This window comes from Nicotiana tabacum, chromosome 17 (genome assembly GCF_000715075.1).
Source record: "Nicotiana tabacum cultivar K326 chromosome 17, ASM71507v2, whole genome shotgun sequence".
Taxonomy (NCBI): domain Eukaryota; kingdom Viridiplantae; phylum Streptophyta; class Magnoliopsida; order Solanales; family Solanaceae; genus Nicotiana; species Nicotiana tabacum.
The window spans coordinates 9,037,953-9,055,766 of record NC_134096.1 but is presented as its reverse complement, the minus strand read 5'-3'; the positions used below and the strand labels follow the sequence as shown (position 1 = coordinate 9,055,766).

At 35.6% G+C, this 17,814-nt stretch overlaps 3 protein-coding genes across 4 annotated transcripts; 2 read left to right on the top strand and 1 right to left on the bottom strand.

The window, feature by feature from the left end:
- Positions 1-4,113: 4,113 nt before the first annotated feature.
- LOC107774883 (uncharacterized) lies at positions 4,114-7,851 on the top strand. The gene is made up of 6 exons (XM_016594540.2): positions 4,114-4,393; positions 4,995-5,194; positions 6,591-6,728; positions 6,949-7,029; positions 7,392-7,519; positions 7,714-7,851. Exons 1-6 carry the CDS (start codon positions 4,165-4,167, stop codon positions 7,751-7,753), a joined length of 816 nt encoding a protein of 271 aa, XP_016450026.2. The 5' UTR covers positions 4,114-4,164; the 3' UTR covers positions 7,754-7,851.
- Positions 7,852-8,804: 953 nt separating this feature from the next.
- On the top strand, positions 8,805-15,491 carry LOC107774881 (nuclear transport factor 2). 2 transcript variants are annotated; one of them, XM_016594537.2, is made up of 10 exons: positions 8,805-8,975; positions 9,096-9,150; positions 9,278-9,415; positions 10,539-10,827; positions 10,917-11,140; positions 11,330-11,501; positions 11,848-11,969; positions 12,095-12,157; positions 14,475-14,541; positions 14,799-15,491. In XM_016594537.2, the coding sequence occupies exons 2-10, from the start codon at positions 9,100-9,102 to the stop codon at positions 15,095-15,097; spliced, it is 1,425 nt and encodes a 474-aa protein (XP_016450023.2). In that variant the 5' UTR covers positions 8,805-8,975; positions 9,096-9,099; the 3' UTR covers positions 15,098-15,491. The 2 variants fall into 2 exon arrangements, with proteins under 2 accessions (XP_016450023.2, XP_016450024.2); XM_016594538.2 differs by having other exon boundaries at positions 12,092-12,157.
- An 859-nt stretch (positions 15,492-16,350) lies between these two features.
- On the bottom strand, positions 16,351-17,454 carry LOC107774882 (uncharacterized). Its single transcript, XM_075235372.1, has 2 exons — positions 16,612-17,454; positions 16,351-16,494 (listed from the first exon to the last, which is right to left on the bottom strand). The coding sequence occupies exons 1-2, from the start codon at positions 17,452-17,454 to the stop codon at positions 16,351-16,353; spliced, it is 987 nt and encodes a 328-aa protein (XP_075091473.1).
- Between the last annotated feature and the right edge of the window lie 360 nt (positions 17,455-17,814).

Genomic DNA, 17,814 nt, shown 5'->3' with positions numbered 1-17,814 from the left:
GTTAACATAACAAAACTAAAAATAAGAGAAAGAAAAGAAAATATAAAAACTAATTCCCAAATTAGCACTACAAACTATGTCAAACACTATTGATTGCCAATCCCCGGCAACGTCGCCAAAATTTGACGAGCGCAAAATACACACTTAAATTGTGCTCGCTAGTCAAAGATAGTATAGTATAATTATCGTCTCCACATGGATTGGATTTAAACAAAATTATCGTAGTTTTCGCAGCTCGATTGTTATCCAGGAGGATCAACAATAGAGATTTATACAATTAAGGATTGAAATTAAATAAGAACCTAAACTATTGACTAATGACAATCTCAACAAAGGTAAGTAAGGAGGTTATCAATGGGAGAAAATATGGGTTGATAGGATAGGTGCAAGATAATTGTTTGGGATCTAACTCTAGATAATTCACTTCTAATGTTCAAGTGAGTCTCTCGAATTCACTTAACTATCAGTACACATGTTTAGTAGAAACTCCTCTCTCGATTAAGTCTCAACTTCACAATATGAACCAATTTAAGCTCGGTGAAGATATGCAAGAATTCGTAATGGATTTGTCTTTAGGAGAACCTCTTTCGATTATCCTCCTGACTAGGTTTAATCAAGTATTCAACTAGCCTCTTTCTATTAATTAGAAGAATCTATGAACTCATCCAACAATATAGTGCAAAGACATCAGAAGTTATATCTCTTTCGATTACAAGAACAAGTGAACATAGATGCAACAATTAAATTTTCCAAAAATGATTCAAATACATAAAAATAGAGTTATAATCCACAAACAACCATCAATACACCAAATCCATCAAAATCCAAAAGGTTCTACTCCATAGACATGAAGAAGTTCTTTACAAATGAAATAAAAGTAGAGAAAAACATAAATACAATCCAAACCCGGATCTTGAGTGAGGAAAGAATGATGAAATCCTTGTGCTTGTGTTCTTCAAACTCCTCCTTAGCCTTCTTGGCCTCCCTAGGTCGAAATCTGTCCAAAAGTCTGTCAAAAATGGTGTTTGGGGGCATTTAATCCGCCCCCAAAATAAATTCCAGAGGAAACTACCCTTTCTTAACGAAATAGGACTTTTTCCGGACAGATATATGTGCGATCGGACACCTGGTCGTGCATTTTGCACATTATTCTACCCCAAGTGCGCGATCGCGCACTAAGTTGGGAGTTTGAGAAAATGTAAAACACGAAAGTTGTAGCCCTTTTAAATAGCTTTCCAACGATATATTGTGGAGTGCAAACGGAGTTCCGAGCGAAAAGTTATGTGCATTTTACTGGACACTGCGCAATATGCTTGCTTGATTCTTCGTTTCGTTCTACTATCATCCATTGATCCCCGAACTCGATCTCGACTTAATCTTTGGGTTTTTACTCAGACTTTAAAACTCTAAAATAACATGAATTCATGCCACAACATCTACATAGCTCAGAATCACTCCTACAGGGCATAAAACATATAATAAGTGCAAAACACACCTAATTAAGGCTCAACATAAGTAAAGTGTAATGAATTAGAGTGCAATAAGCGATTAAAATACGAGATCATATCATACCATCATTAATGCTACAATAAAAAGGTGATAAAGAATAATAAAGGATAATAAAGGCTGGAGGAATCTTAAGGTCTTCTGTAACGTCTCTATTGAATTGCTTTTTATCCGATCATATGTTTGTATCTGGTGTCAACATCTTATCTGGTCATAGATTTGTATCCGGTGTGAACAACATTGAATCACTGCTAATTGATACATATTGCTTGCTAATTCACTCACTTTCTGAGATCGGTTTTTACCGTATATATAATTGTGACCCAAAATTGAATATAGATGCAAATGCGCGATTTCTCTTATATTAATGTCCCAACCCCGTTGAATTAAGTCGTCCCACGGATGGGAGATCCAACCAAACGGGTCAATAAGACTCCAAAATGAACTTTTTCCGAAGTTGGATTCAAACCTTAATTTTTGGCTTTTTCATGAAATGCTTATAACCTTAATCGGCTTTTTTAATGAATAAAGAAGATCGGAAGCTTAAAGCACAAAATATTCGTATTTATCACTAACACTCCTAAAAGTACAATAAACAAAGAAGATCGTATGAAAGAAAATAATTCTGTAATAAGTCAACGGATATAAGTAAAATAAATTATACTACTAAGGCCACTAAAAAGATGGTAGAAATTTTATATTTCTCCTCTCTGTCCAATGTGGTTTTTATGTGGATGGAGTATTAGTTTATAATATTTACTTTGTCAACTTAACTTGACGAATGAAATTGTTTAAGATCATTGACAAAAGATTTCTGAAAAAGAATATTTTGGACTATGTGAAGATTCAGATCACATTATTAAAGAAAACCAACCAGATCCGATTTACTTTCTCCAAGAAATAAAAATTGATTTAAATATTCCTATTTGTTAAATTAAAATTCCAGGTCCAATTGATTTTCTCCTAAAAAAGTGTTGTTCTCGTGTTGAACGAGGCCTAAATAAACAATTCTTATATTCTTCGCATAATACACGCAACGCAACTTCCATTTGAACATCCCATGTCACAGATCAATTAAATATTAAAAAGACTATAAATTTTTCGTGGAATTTTTTTAATTGCATTCAATAATTATATTAAATTACATAATCTTTGTTATAATTAAGTTATAAATTAATGTTAAAATATATATTAATTAATTATGAGTTAGTAATAGAGTATATATGAAGACATATATTGTCTATTTATTTGTTTGATATAAAATATTAAGTGCGAGTAAATTTTTACTTCCTTACTTTTTCACATAGTTATAGAAAGTAAAAGCTTAAAAAATACATAATTTTCGCGGGTGAACAACTAGTTCTTACTTAAGAAACTCCTAATTTTTAAAAGAGAAAGGTAACCATGGCAACTACCAAATCCAAAACTTTATCCGCTATTTATTGGGAGAAAAGGACTTTCGAAGAAAGAGAAGGAAAAAAAATAAAAATTAGCAGGCAATAATTGAAGAAGTAATGAGAAGACAAGTGAGGCTTGCTTAACACATTCACCCACGATTGTTAGGTCCTGGGTTTGAGTCACGATAAAGGAAGCGTGAAAATATTATAGATCCTCGTAATGTAGTGGAAGGGATTAAAAAAAAAAAGGAATGAGAGCATAAGCTAGTGGACCAAATTTTATTATGCATATAGGGGAAATTGAAGGAAATGATCAAAAAAATTCAAGTGTCTCTTCCTCTTTGGTGTTTGCTACGTCAACCACCGACCCTACTATCAACTCCATTTTTTTTAATACAATAGCGTATTTGATGTGGTGATGCAGATTAAAGATTTAATTTCAATAGATCTAAACTTATATTTCAAAATTATAAGATTAAAATTTAATATTTATTAAAGGTTTAGTGATGTTACATAATTTTATATTTCGTGTAAAAAATACTAATTTTAATTAAATTTGTTTATGTTGCATATGTACTTGTTTACACGTATTTTGATTAATTAATCAGTTATCTACTCGTTTTCACCGGCACATGTAATTGTGCCTTGGTCTTGATCTATCTGCAATATGAGAACTCAAATTAATTAGTTTTAGCAATTTGGGTGCCTATAACAATCCTCCTATATTCAAGCTTCAAACCACACCGGAAACAAATAGATAGTTAGTAATATCTTAAGTATTAAAAGGTATTGAGGGGCACAAAGCACTTTATATTCACGTCGGACAACACTTAAAAGACGGATTCTCAATTTAAGTCTTATGAGTATAATTTTTAAATTTTTAGAATTAAACCCGTTATATTTTTTAAGTTATTGATTTATATCTATTATTTTTACAATTGTAATAATTTTTGATATATAAAATTGTATCTTGCATCAAAAGTTATAAGTTCAATTATACCGTCGTTCAACATTACATTTGCCCCAAGTGTGATGCAGTCGATCTATCATGATAAGTTGCTCGAACATGTGACTTACGCGGAAACAACTTTACTTACTGATTTTAAATCCTAATCTCCTTTAGTTTTCACTCTGGTCATTAACACTACCAACCTCCATCTAAAGCTGACATTAATTTATATATATATATATATATATATATATATATAGCTGTATATATATTGTATGTTGATTAGAGAAGAATAAGGAAAAGCAGAGAGAGATGGGTCAGAAGGGAGTCCAAAAGACATTGCAGAAGCTTTTTTCAAGGGTACGAAAGCAGTCCAACAAAGTGAAGACATTCTTGGGCGTATTCACAGTGCTAACACTTTTGGTCACTCTCAAACTCCTTATACATGAACACAACCACTTCTTTGTTTTGGCTGAATTTGCTCATTTTGTTGGTATCTTGGTTTTGATTTACAAGTTGTCCACACTCAAGACTTGCTCTGGTACTTCTACATACTTATAATTTGTCCCTTTTGTTCACTTTTCTTCTCTAGCATTACAAAAGGCATTTCCCTAATCCACTTATATGATAGATTCTAATTACACGTGTTTTAAGGAGTTGAACGTCTTATTCTTATGTGAATATAGGCCAGGAACAAGGATTTTGGAAAGTCCAAGTGGACGTTCCTGATATGAAAGTGAAAGTGAAATGAAAGCCTGCTGAGCAGGATCCAAAGAAGTTTAAGTCCAGTTTCAATCTGGATATAAAAGCCCGAGATCACATTACAGCCTTATTACCAAACACCAAAAAAATGTTTTTCTTGAAAAATAGGAAAAGACTTTTTTTTTTAGTCCATTTGAAATAGTTTTTAAATTTTAGAGAGTGTTAGATAAAAGTTTCTCATGAATTTCCTTCCCTTAAGGGTGTGTTTGGTGCGATGGAAGTGGTTTTCCATGGAAAATGTTTTCTTGAAAAACTTTCCCGGTGTTTGGTTTGGTTGGTGAAGGGAAATTTTTTTTCTAGAGAAAAATATATAACAATAGGTTTAATTTTCTCTTTCTAACATTAATCTTCTAACATTTTTGTGTTGGTGCTGTAATTAGGCCTTTCATTGAAGACTCAACAGCTTACAGCAATATTTTTATTTGTAAGATTATATTGTAGCCTTCAAGTTGAAGGAGATATTCATACTTTGCTAGACCTTGTCACTCTTGTGGCAACATTCTGGCTTATTTATATGATGAAGTACAAGTTGAAGTCATCCTACATGGCAGATTTGGATAATATGAAGAAATATGTTGTGGTAAGTCACCCTTTTGGGCTTTTTTCTCTTATATTTGTTGTTGAAGTAAAACTCAGGTTGTCTGTTAATCCCTTTATTGATTCTAAACTTATTAGCAGGAGCGGAGCTAGAGCATTAGGTTGCGAACCCAATAATTAAACGACTATAAGTTATGTGGCAAGTTCAAAATCATAAACTTCAAATTTCGGTTTCGTCTCTGCTTATTAGGACACATGCTTCTAATATAAGTAGGATTATGTCCATGTACAACACCACACACATAGTAAACATGGGAGTAGGGGCGAAACTACATAGTCCGAAGGAGTTTCAATTGAATCCCTTTATTGGAAAATTATACTGTGTGAATAGGGTATAAACAAGGAATTTTATAGATGTGTAAGTTGTTGAATCACTTTGACAATCTTGATTTTGTTGAGTCCCCTTGTTAGAACTGCTTGCGAGAGATGTCTTCCCAATTATTAGCTGATCCACAAACTAACCCTTGTAGTGTAAGGTCTTTTCTTCATACTTAGAGAAAAAGCTACTAAGCTATTTGGGAAATAATATGCCTATTCAAACTTGATAATTGCAGGATTTCTCAAAGTTGCCACTTCTGGTCATATAGGGTGAATTTCTGCGTGGTCGTCTAAAGTATTGTGATAAAAAATATTCAGGCGCGTAGTGAGCGAGGACAGGATGGAAGTTCGTTACAGATTTTTGGTTGATCAGTAGTCGACAATGATGTAGCACACAACACTACAAGAATTCCATCAGTTCTTTGTTCAGACTATGAACTTAACATTGATAAGTGTTAAATTCACAACTGACATTCTCATATTACTATATTTGGAAGTCCCTAATTAAAAGTTGTCAGTTTGGCCATACTTACATGCCGGGGCGGATTCAGAATTTTAACTCTATTGGTTCAGGACTTAAGTTTCAACCATTGAATTCATCACTTTGTTTGAGTTATGGATCAGAGTTATGGATTCATAGTTCAATATTTTCAACAATTTTAATGGGTTCTACACAGATAAATCCAGGTATAGGCTAAAAGTTATAGATCCGCCCCTGCCTACATGTTGCACCTAACGGTTAGGTAGTAGATTTCTTTACTCAAGTGGTTAGTTGGCTAGGGAGTTTGAGTGTTCTATTTTGGGAGTGCATATGCTTGATAAGCTTTCTGCAATATACTCTATTTGCATGGTATAAAGCCAAAGGAATTCAATTGGATGACCTTTATTTACACGTAGCTTCGCCCCTGATCCTGACTACCTTGATCTCGATAAATTTACTCTAGCTGCTTTTATGCAAAGATATAGTTGTGAAGTATCCGTTGGAAGTGATTTATGTGAAAGTAAAATTCCTTCATAGAGTCATGACATTGCTTTTTAGATCATTGCTATTTTCTCCACAGATAGTACCTTGTCTCGTGATAGCCTTCTTTATCCATCCGCGGACAAATAATCTTATTATCAGTATACTTTGGGCTTTTGCTACATATATAGAAGGTGTCTCGGTGCTGCCTCAACTTCGCTTGATGCAGAACGTCAAGGTACATATCTGTCATTACTCTAATGTTTCATCAAAACATTCTCCGATTCACTAATATTATTACTCATTTTTTTCTTCTCAATTATATTTTTCACTACCAATCAAACATCTGAAAACATCTTCAAGGAAAATATTTTCCGAAAAAATGACTTCCGCTATACCAAACATACTCTTAGTTCACGTGTTCTTTCCCGAATGAAGTACCTATTGTTGTATTTCAGATTATTGAGCCATTCACAGCTCATTATGTGTTTGCGTTGGGCGTTTCAAGATTCTTCAGTTGTGCTCATTGGATCATTAAGGTTAGTTTTGGGGTATTACTATTGTAGATTATGACTTTTTGAACTAAATACAGCAATTTGTTCAAATTTCAACTCTCCCAAAACCATTCTTCTTTTGAGAATGGACTCCAAACATATTTCGCGAAACAAGTATTGCACAAACGGCTCTTGAGTTAGTCCAAAGCTTATAACCTGAGTCGGATGCAATTGCACTCATTGCTTTCGCAAATCATGTGTGTGTGTTTAAAAACTCTAAAATATGTAACTTAATACTTTGTTGGCACCTATTGTCACACTATTGGTGAGTTTAATGACACGTCATATTCATAAACTTAAAATTCTAAATTCGTCTCAAGTCTATATTTGTATGTATACATATGCAGGTCTATGATACAGCAGGTTCATATTTGTCTTTGACTGGAGGGGGTTTCTTGTGGATACCAATGATCATTTTAGCCGAAGTCGTTCAAACATTCGTTTTGGCCGATTTCTGTTATTATTATGTGAAGAGGTGAGCCTTGTAAATTGTAATACAACTATTTCTTTGAGTCCATACACTTTGAATTAGACAACGATTTAACTTGTATATAATGACAACATAAAAATATTTGACACTATCAGTGTATTTTAATATGTTGTATCGGATATTTTTATGAACAGTGACGTGTAATTCATCTGACAAATATTTCTTTATTTGATTTGCAGTGTCATACAAGGTCAAACGATGGTTCGCCTGCCAGCATAGGTGTAAAACTCCAATGACTGCATTTTAGAGACTATACTCTGTTGGTGTTTTCTAAGTCAAAGTTCTTCTTGTGAATAAATAAATATTATGGCATTGTTGCATTTAAGCTACTTTGCTGAAGTGCTGATGAATTGTGCACTCAATAAGGATATCATGAGATAGGGGAGTATATGGGACTATGGGTCCGACTTGGATCGGATTTTCTAATTAACAAGTTAATTATATCGAGTTATTAAATCTAAATACCAAACCAAACTAATAAAAGTAGAGTTTTTAAATCTCGAATTTTTTGAATTTTCGGGTTTTTCAGAGATGCAAAGTCTTAAATGTGGTTGAAACTGAACAAGAATTGCTTTCAAAATCATATAGTAATAAGGATATCATATTACTGTATTTTTTTGTGGTTTTCAATATGCGCAGTCTGATATTAGGTTAAAACATTTTCTAACAAAAGCGATATCATACGAAGAAATGAGATTTGCATTGGGGCTTGACTAAATCTAAATTCGCGCAGGGAAGTCCCATGTTGGGAGGTAAAATGCTTCTCAACAAAGACGATTTCATACTCAGGACTAGAACCCTGGACCCTTAATTAAGAATGAATAAAGCACTCTCTAACAAATGTGACATCGTATCAAAGAATTAGGTTTGCATTAAAGCCCGACTAAATCTAAACCTGCGCAACAAATGTGATTTTATCCTTCAGGCTAGAACCTTGTACATTTGATTAAAACTAAAGAAGTACTTACTATTATATGTTTCCTTTAATTGTTTCATATATAAAAGAAATGTTGCGAGGTCGAAAGTAACTTCCAAATTCGAATATCCAAAGACCTTTTAATGATTATTTTACTCTTTCTTTGGCTTAGAAAAAATGAAAACCAAGTAAAGAATGGGCATTGGGAATTTGCTCCGTTATTAATAAAAATAAATATCATATTGATTTGGTAATAATAACAGTATGGTTAAACCAAAAAAAACAAGGAAGAAAATTGCTCAATTTTCAACCTAGCAAAAAGTAAAAAAAAAAGATACAAGAGTTAAAAAAAGAGAAAAGAAAAAAGAAGTGAAAAAATGCCAAGCAAATAAACCCTTTTCCCGAGATCCACCTCTCTCCTCTGCAAAACCCTAGAAATACAACCCCTTCCCACTTCCATAGCAGAGAAACAGAGAGAAATAAGCAAAACAGAGAACTTGAGGGCCTAACACCACATATATCCAGGTACAAGTTCCTCATTCTTTTGTTTTTCTATATTTATTTTTACGTGCTATAATTCTGTTCTATCCCTTACTTAGGGTTTTGATTTTTGATCGTATAATTTTGTTGCCTTTTCATTTTAAGGCATATGGAGACTGCAGCGGCGGCAGTAGCACAACAATCCGTCTCTGCTCAAGTTGTGCGTATTTTGACATCACACACCTTTTTTTGTGATTTTGTTTTTCATTTTCTGAGCTCAGTTCTGTTTTTGGGGGTTAGTTGGATACTGAATTTGGGTTGATTTTTTGTTTTTCTTTTGGGTATAGGTTGCAAATGCTTTTGTGCAGCAGTATTATCATATACTGCACCATTCGCCCGGACTGGTATTTAGGTTTTATCAAGAGATAAGCAAGCTTGGACGACCTGAAGATGATGGGTCGATGAGCATCACGACTACAATGCAAGTAAGCTACTGAACTAACCTGTATTTTCCTTGTCTTTTAGGGGTCGTTTGGTTATGAGGATGTGGGATAATAATCCCGGGATAAAATGTGTGATTATATTATTCAAATGCTTTTGGTTGAACTTAGATTCCAGTGTAAGCTATCCCGGGATTGTTTATACCGAAATTGTGATATTATTTTTATACCACACTCTATCTGAGATAACACTTTTCTCCCCCAATTTAAACTTAAAAGTAAAAGTTTATCGATGTTTATCTAGTGTAAAACCTAACACATGTTTTATATTATGTGCCGAATATACCAATAAAAGTTTATCCAGTAATAATTTCGTCATCATTTAATTGTTGTATTATGATCCCCACATTATAATCCTATTATAAATTGTTGACAAACGAAATGACCCTTAGTTTGTTTAGAGATTTTGTATGTTAGGTAGAGAAAAAGTAAAGATTTTCTAGTCTTAAGAGTCCCTAATTTGTTTTTAAAGATAAATTTATTAAGTGCCGGGAAGAACTTCTAGTGATAAAGAGCCCTTACTTTGTCTTAAAAGATAAATTATTAAGTAAGTATTGGAATGAAACATGTCCAAATGGAACAAAGTAGATAATGATGAGTCATATAATTGACCACAACTAGTTTGGAATTGAGAAATAGGGTTTTGCAGTTGCGATCTTTCTTGTGTCCTTCTCCTGGGATTTTAACGTAGTTTGTGAAACATTCCTCCATTGTGTCCAAACTACGTGCTGTTTATGATTATAGCACTGTGTCTTTGTTTCTATTTGGCTAGCTGCAAATTTTTTACAATAAAGGCGATGTATGGGCTTCAAATTTTAACAGTTGTTGAATTGATTTTACGTTCTGCACTTAAGCGGTTAGTCATGGCTATGTTAAATGCTGTGACGTGGAGGCATGCGAAGATTGCCAGTGCAGGGTTTTGGGAATATAGAATTATCATCTTTTCCAAGACTTTGAAAGTTGTCAAACCTTGATCTACTCATGTTTCATTATAAGAACGAGATGGAGTTGACAGTTTACTTTGCCACTGTGCTTGTTCTCTGTGGTAAGTTTTGAGTTTAAGATTCTAAAGCCTGTCATTTTCTTTTGTTTGATGTCACACACACAGGCAATCAATGATAAGATACTCTCACTAAACTATGGGGACTTCAGAGCGGAGATTATATCTGTGGATGCGCAAGAATCCTACAATGGGGGAGTGCATGTCCTTGTGACTGGACTATTGGCTGGGAACGACAACGTGGTCCGGAATTTCTCTCAAACTTTCTTCCTAGCACCACAAGACCGAGGATACTTTGTTCTGAATGACATGTTTCGATATGGAGACAGTGTCAATCAGCATGTTACTACCGAGGTCCCGGCAACTAATGCGGTGGCTCCTGTGACTCCTGAACAAGGTAATATAAGCTGATAGGTTATTTTTTTGTTTGATCGTGACCTTAAATTGGAACTGAGCATTGAAGTGAGTGTTTTCTATTTGTTGCAGATCCCCCTCCGGTGCAGCAGAATCACAATTCTGAGCAGAGCTCACCATCAGTGGAGGAAGCTAATGAGGGAGAAGTTTACAACCCACCTGAGAATGGTGACATGCCTGTCGAAGAGGAAGTTCCTGTCGCTGAGGTTGTTGATGAAATGCAAGACGACTCTCAAATAGCAGTTGAATCTAACATCAAAAGTGAAGATGCTCCTAAGAAGTCATATGCTTCAATTGTAAGTTTGTTCCCCCCTCCCCCCCCCCCAAAAAAAAAAAAAAACAGAAGCCTAATGCTTCTGCATGTTTATTTGTGAAGGGTTGAACAAAATTTTGAAGGTTTACCGTTTATACATAAGAGATTTTTGGAGGGGGGAGGGGTATGATGGACCTTTATTAAGTTAAAACAATTTGCAATATTTTTTCAGGTCATGCATCTCAAGGAAAGTGCTGCCAGTTTCTCCCCTCCTTCCGCACCTGCTCATCGGAAGCCTACGGCAAAGAGCGTTGAGCAAGTGAATCAACCTCCTATAACAGCGACTGATGGCCCAGCTTTCAGCGTAGATTCTGTTAATGACGCGAATAACCAAGAGGGAGAAGGCATGCAACTATGCTATTGTGCTCCCATTTTCTACTCCCTTCGTCCCAATTTATGTGACACTCTTTCCTTTTTAGTCAGTCCTAAAAAGAATGTCAATTTTCCTTATTTAGAAACAATTTATCTTTAGAATTCCTACTTTACCCTTAATGAATTAATTTACAACCACACAAATATCTATGGTCTGTTTTAGACCACAAGTTTCAGAAGTCTTCCTTTCTTTCTTAAACTTCATGTCGAGTCAAACACCGCCACATAAAATTAGGACGGAGGGTGCATCTCTTTTTAATTGTCTTGCTGCTAATATATTTGATATCTATTCATATGTTCGCTTTTAACTGCTTCCAGCAACTGAAGGCTACTCAATCTACATAAAAGGCTTGCCTATGAGTGCAACTGTGGCGTTACTTGCAGATGAGTTCAAGAAGTTTGGGCCTATCAAGACTGGAGGCATTCAAGTCAGAAACAGAGTATGTGGTTTGCCCTATCATTCTAACTAATTAAGGAAAAAGCAGAGTAAATTGTTGGTTAATGGATTTCTTTTTTTGGGCGCTCGCTGATTCTGTAAACAATTGTAATTGGCGGATGACAGCAGCAGGGATTTTCGTTCGGTTTTGTGGAATTTGAGGTGGCAAGTGCTGTGCAAAAAGCTATTGAGGTATCTTCAATTTCGTTCTCTATATATCATGTCTAGTTTATTAGTCTAACAATTTTATTGTTTTGAGAATCATTGATAAAATTTATTTTTAATGCCGATTAAGATTATTGTGGCTTACCGTCTTAGCTAATTTATTCATAGCTATCTGAAATGCCAGGTCTAGGCAAATTGCGACTTGGCATACTTAATCTGCACTGTATTTCGATAAAGCTTTATCAGATTTCCCTACAATTTCAATTGCTGTGATGAATCCTTGTAGAAGATGAAATGTTTGGGATTCTTCGGAGAGACCAAATTATCCCTTTTTAATTCTTTAGTGGTCCATCAAACAACAACAACAACAACAACCCAGTAAAATTCCACTAATGGGGTCTGGGGAGAGTAGTGTGTACGCAAACCTTACCCCTATCCCGAAGGAGTAGAGAGGCTGTTTCTGAAAGACCCTCGGCTCAAAAAAACAAAAAGACAAAAGAGGCAAAAAGAGGCAAAAAGGGAGACAATATTAGTATCACAACAACAATCATAGGATAAATAGGAACACCATGAAATTCAGAAGAAAGATGCAAAGTAAAGGGAGACAATATTAGTAAATATTAGTATTACCACAATAGTCATAAGAAAATAGGAACCTCATGAAATCTAGAAGAAAGATGTAAAGCAAAAGTGATAGCTAGTAAATAGGACCTGCACTGAAAAGAGAAATAGTAAGCCACAACATTCCCACTAGTTATCTTAGGAAAAAAAAAAAACCTACATGGCTAGTCCCACCATGTTACGAAGTAAGGCACGACTCAACTACCTCCTAACCTACAACTCTTATACTCGACCTCCACATCTTACTATCAAGTGTCATGTCCTCGGAAATCTGGAGCCTCGTCATATCCTGCCTGATCACCTCTCCCCAATACTTTTTAGGCCGCCCTCTACCTCTTCTCGTGCCCTCCGTAACCAGCTGCTCATACCTCCTTACCAGAGCATCTGGGCTTCTCCTCTGAACATGTTCGAACCATCTAAGCCTCGCTTCCAGCATCTTGTCATCAATGGGAGCCACATGCACCTTCTCCCGAATATCATCATTCCTAATCTTATCTATCTTAGTGTGCCTGCACATCCACCGCAACACCCTCATTTCTGCTACTTTCATCTTCTGGATATGTGAGTTCTTAACAGGCCAATACTCAGCCCCATACATCATGGCCGGTCTAACCACCGCTTTATAAAACTTACCTTTGAGTATCGGTGACACTCTCTTGTCACACAGGACTCCAGATGCTAACCTTCACTTCATCCATCCTACCCCAATACGGTGTGTGACATCCTCGTCGATCTCCCCTCCCCCCTGGATAACCGAACCAAGGTACTTGAAGCTGCCTCTACTCGGGATGACCTGCGAGTCAAGCCTCACATCCACACCCACTTCCCCTGGCTCAGCGCTGAACTTACACTCCAGGTATTCCGTCTTCGTCCTGCTCAGCTTGAAACCCTTAGACTCAAGAGCATGTCTCCAAACCTCCAGCCTCTCGTTAACACCGGCTCGCGACTCGTCAATTAGAACTATGTCATCGGCGAATAGCATGCACCATGGCACATCCCCTTGAATATGGTGTGTTAACGCGTCCATCACCAGGGCGAATAAGAACGGACTGAGCGCAGAACCTTGGTGTAGCCCCATTACAACAGGAAAATGCTCAGAGTCGCCTCCTACTGTCCTATCCCGAGTCTTAGCCCCATCATACATGTCCTTAATGGTCCATCATATAGAATGGCTAAATTTCATGTAGAATGTATTGGTTATGAGCCTTGTGAAAGTCTTTGTGTTCAATTCTTCTTAGAAAAATAGTATCTCCATCATGCATTTGAGTTAATACCGGAAACGCTTAAGATAACTTACATAGTCCTTATATTATGTACACTTTTATACGGTGTATTCCAACTCATGTATGTTTTTTATGTCTCATGAACTTCTATCTAGGTAGGTTTCATCATTAGTCTTACTTCACTATTTTGGGAATCTATTGTTTCTTCTTTGCAAGTTTTATATGATGCAATTACCCTTCTGATCTTCAAGTGTAGCAAAGTTTAACCGCTGGCCTTACATTGTCTCTTCAATGTAAGGCCCCAACTATAGAAGACCCCAACTATTTCCAGACCCGGTTTAGTTGATAAATCACTTTTTAAAGGTGTCTTATAAAATGAAGAAATTGATTTTACATAGTCAAGAGTATTAGTATTTTAGTGATATCATAATAATTTGAGTATTTTTATGCTGGTATCAACCTACCATTTTTCTTGATAAGTTTTTTCCTCTATATTTCAGGCATCTCCAATTTCAATTGGTGGACGCCAAGCTGTTGTCGAGGAAAAAAAGTCTACAAATTCTCGAGGCAAGTTTAATATTATCCTTCTGAAGTAATTAGAGAATGACTGTATAGTTAATTGATGGAAAAATTTGAAAAAATTGCACAAATGACATGTGGTAGAGTTCCTGAGAACAAGAAATTGAACCAACTTTTAGCCCCAGGAGCTGTTCTTTGTATTTCAGTTTTCGGTTATCTTATCAGTTCTGTTCTCTATAGCACAGGGGCATTCTCTCTTACATTTATCGATTTTTTTTTTGAATTAATTATCTTCCTCCTTTCAGGTAACAACAGGGCTAGGTTTCAGTCCGGAAGGGGTTTTGGTTACAGGAATGATGGAGTAAGAGGTCGAGGAAACTATGGAGGTGGCAGGGGTTACGGTCGAGGTGATTTCGAAGGAAGAACTGAGTACAATAACAGGGGTGGCAACCGCGGCTGGTCATCAAACCGTGGTGGGGGCGATGGATACCAGCGAACTGATAACACAGGTGGCAATGCTGCGCGACCGAATCGTGGTGGAGGGATGCCTAATGGAACTGCCAAACACACAACAGCATGGGTTTCTGCTGCACCTGAAATATAGTAGCTTAAAAGCAAAATTTCAACTGATTTTAGTAGTTCTGAAATTGGCATTTTCTAACAGTTGACGTCCTGGGTAGGAGAAGTTTTGTCAGGAGCAACGATATTTTTGCAAGGGATCTTTTGCTAATTTCCCCTTTAATTGGTATAGGTGGGGTAGGAATTGAAGGTAGGAATTTAACTTTAAGTAGCTTTTGTTAAGTAGTATATAGAGTATCTAAGTCCCTAGGAAGAGATTATACAGTCATTTTTACAGACCTCTCTATATCAGTTGAATTATTTTTGTTTGGAGGGCTATATTGTGGCAATTGTGGAAACGAGTTTATATTAACTGTAAATTTCTCATGGTTCTATTATCGGTTTGGCAATAGAGATTAAAATTTTTAGGTTGTCCATCTTTATATACGAGTATCATTCTGTCAATCCGACCATTGTAGTGGTGACTGTGGCTGGTCTCTTTTTCAAACATAAACTTGAATTGTGATTGCTTATGTGAATATAAATATCAGTCCCTGTTTTCTGTTTGGGATAGTGTTTTTTTAAGGTTACGTAAATAAAAGTTGAAAAACGTTTGGCAGATGTTTTACTCTGTCTAAGTGAAAGCATAACTGGTTTGAAACCCGAATAAAGCAGGAGGGCTGTAGAAGATTTATAGCCGTTTTGGCAAAGTTTATTTTTGGGCCAAAAAAAAGAAAGTTGTTTCTCTTTAAAAGTATTTTTCTTAGAAGCACTTTTGAGAAAAATACACTTAGAAGCAATTTTCAAAAGTTTAGCCCAAAATTAATTATTGCTCAAAAGTATTTTTTAAATTAATTAGCTAAACACAAACTGATTTTCAAAATAAGCTGATTTTAGAAGCTTGGCCAAACAGGCTATTACACGTGTAAAAGTAGTTTAAACGTGATGAATCCTCTGAATATTTACTCAATTTCCGTGGTCTTGTAACAAATTTTCCATGTACCAGTATTGCTTTATGTACTTAGTAGTAACTGTTATCTAAATCACGTTAGTCTTGAGAAATATATTTAGACTTGGGCATAATACATAGTTTGCATATTTAATACTAGAAACCTGTTCTCCTTGCAACAACTCAATTCATAAACTGTGTCTGTTTGCTCACATTGTTGATCCCAAATCCAGATAAAGGAGGACGTTGCGGTAGACTGACTACCAACATAAAACTAGTTAATTTATAATAAATCCACACAATACATAATTGTTGTTGTAGCTAATTTAATTCATAGAAAGCCAATTTCATTAGAAGCCATCTCCACAGTGCACCTTCTTGCTATTCTTGTTTACATGATGTAGCCATCCAAATCCTCTAAAAGCCTTAGAAATCTTGACAAAATTAGGCTTTCCCATTCCCAAATTCATCTTTCCAGCTGAAAACTTTAATGCCTGTAAACAACAAAGCTGCTGCTCATCCATTTCTTCTTCAACCTCATCATATTCTTTTTTATATCCCTTCAATTCTCCTTTCTTTTTCATCTTTTGCAAACTATTTTCTCTTTTTGCCTTGTTCTTTTTGGTGTCCATTTCATGTGTTTCCCACAACAAATCCATTCCTTCACTATTGCTATAGCTAGAATTGTGTCTCTCCTCATATAGTTTGCATGCTAATGTCCTTTTCCACTCTTTTTCTTTCCTCATTGATCCATAACTGATTCCCACATTATCAAGATTTTCACTAAGTCCCTTAGAATGGGCATTTTTCACTAGTACCTCATCCTTTTGTTTTTCAATGTTTTTTTCAACTTTTTTCACTTCCACATTCTGACTCCAAGTTGTGTTTTCAAACTCATCTACTTCTTTGAAGAAGTTTTCCAATGTCTTCTCCTCTACGACATGCTTAGTACTCTCCATTTTAGCTGAAAATTCTTCTAAATTTTCTTCTAAAGACTCATCTTTGTCATGACATGAAGAATCAAGAATAGGGGTGGTATCACTTTCCTCAGCTGATGTATAGTCCAAGAATTCATCAGAGTTTTCTTGAACATCAACCGTCGACGTGCCAAACACTATCTTGTAGGCTTCACATTCCTCCAACTTGTCAGTTTCATCAACCCTTTGTGATTTTAATCTTGATTCATAGAATTTTGTGGAAGTAGAGTTGTTGTGGAGGATGAGAGTTGGAGAGATAGTAAGAAGGGCAAGAAGCAAAAGGGTAGTTGTAATGAAGAGAGGAGAGAGGAAAGAGAGGAGTTTAAGAAGGTAAGGAGAGAAGAAAATGAAGTAGGAGAAGTAAAGAGGGTGAGATAGAATGAAAGAAAAGAAGTGGAAAAAGTATGACATGAGAAGACTCAAAATTTGAGGCCTAGTTGAAGTAGTATAACTTCTTGGCAAGCACAATTCAGACATTTTTCTTAATATCTTAAATAGTTGTTCTTGTAACCAATGTGACAGTGTTTTGAGAATCTATAGAATTAGCTACTAGATTCTGTTGATTCACCGTCCATTTGTCCTTAAACTAGAAGGGGTTAAAAAAGGACTTGATTGCAGTTACACTTTTGTTTTAGAGAAGTGTAATGATCCAAAAAAAACTCTTCTGGCTTAAGCACTGGTCAACTTATGACGTGTCACATACCCTGAAAACAACAACTGCAACAGTTAATAAGAATGTGAAAATTAGTGGAGGGAAGAAGAAGGGGTAATTGAAAATTGGAAGATGGAGTAGAAATGGGAAAGAAGGAGAAGGAGAAGGAGGAGGAGGAGGAATGT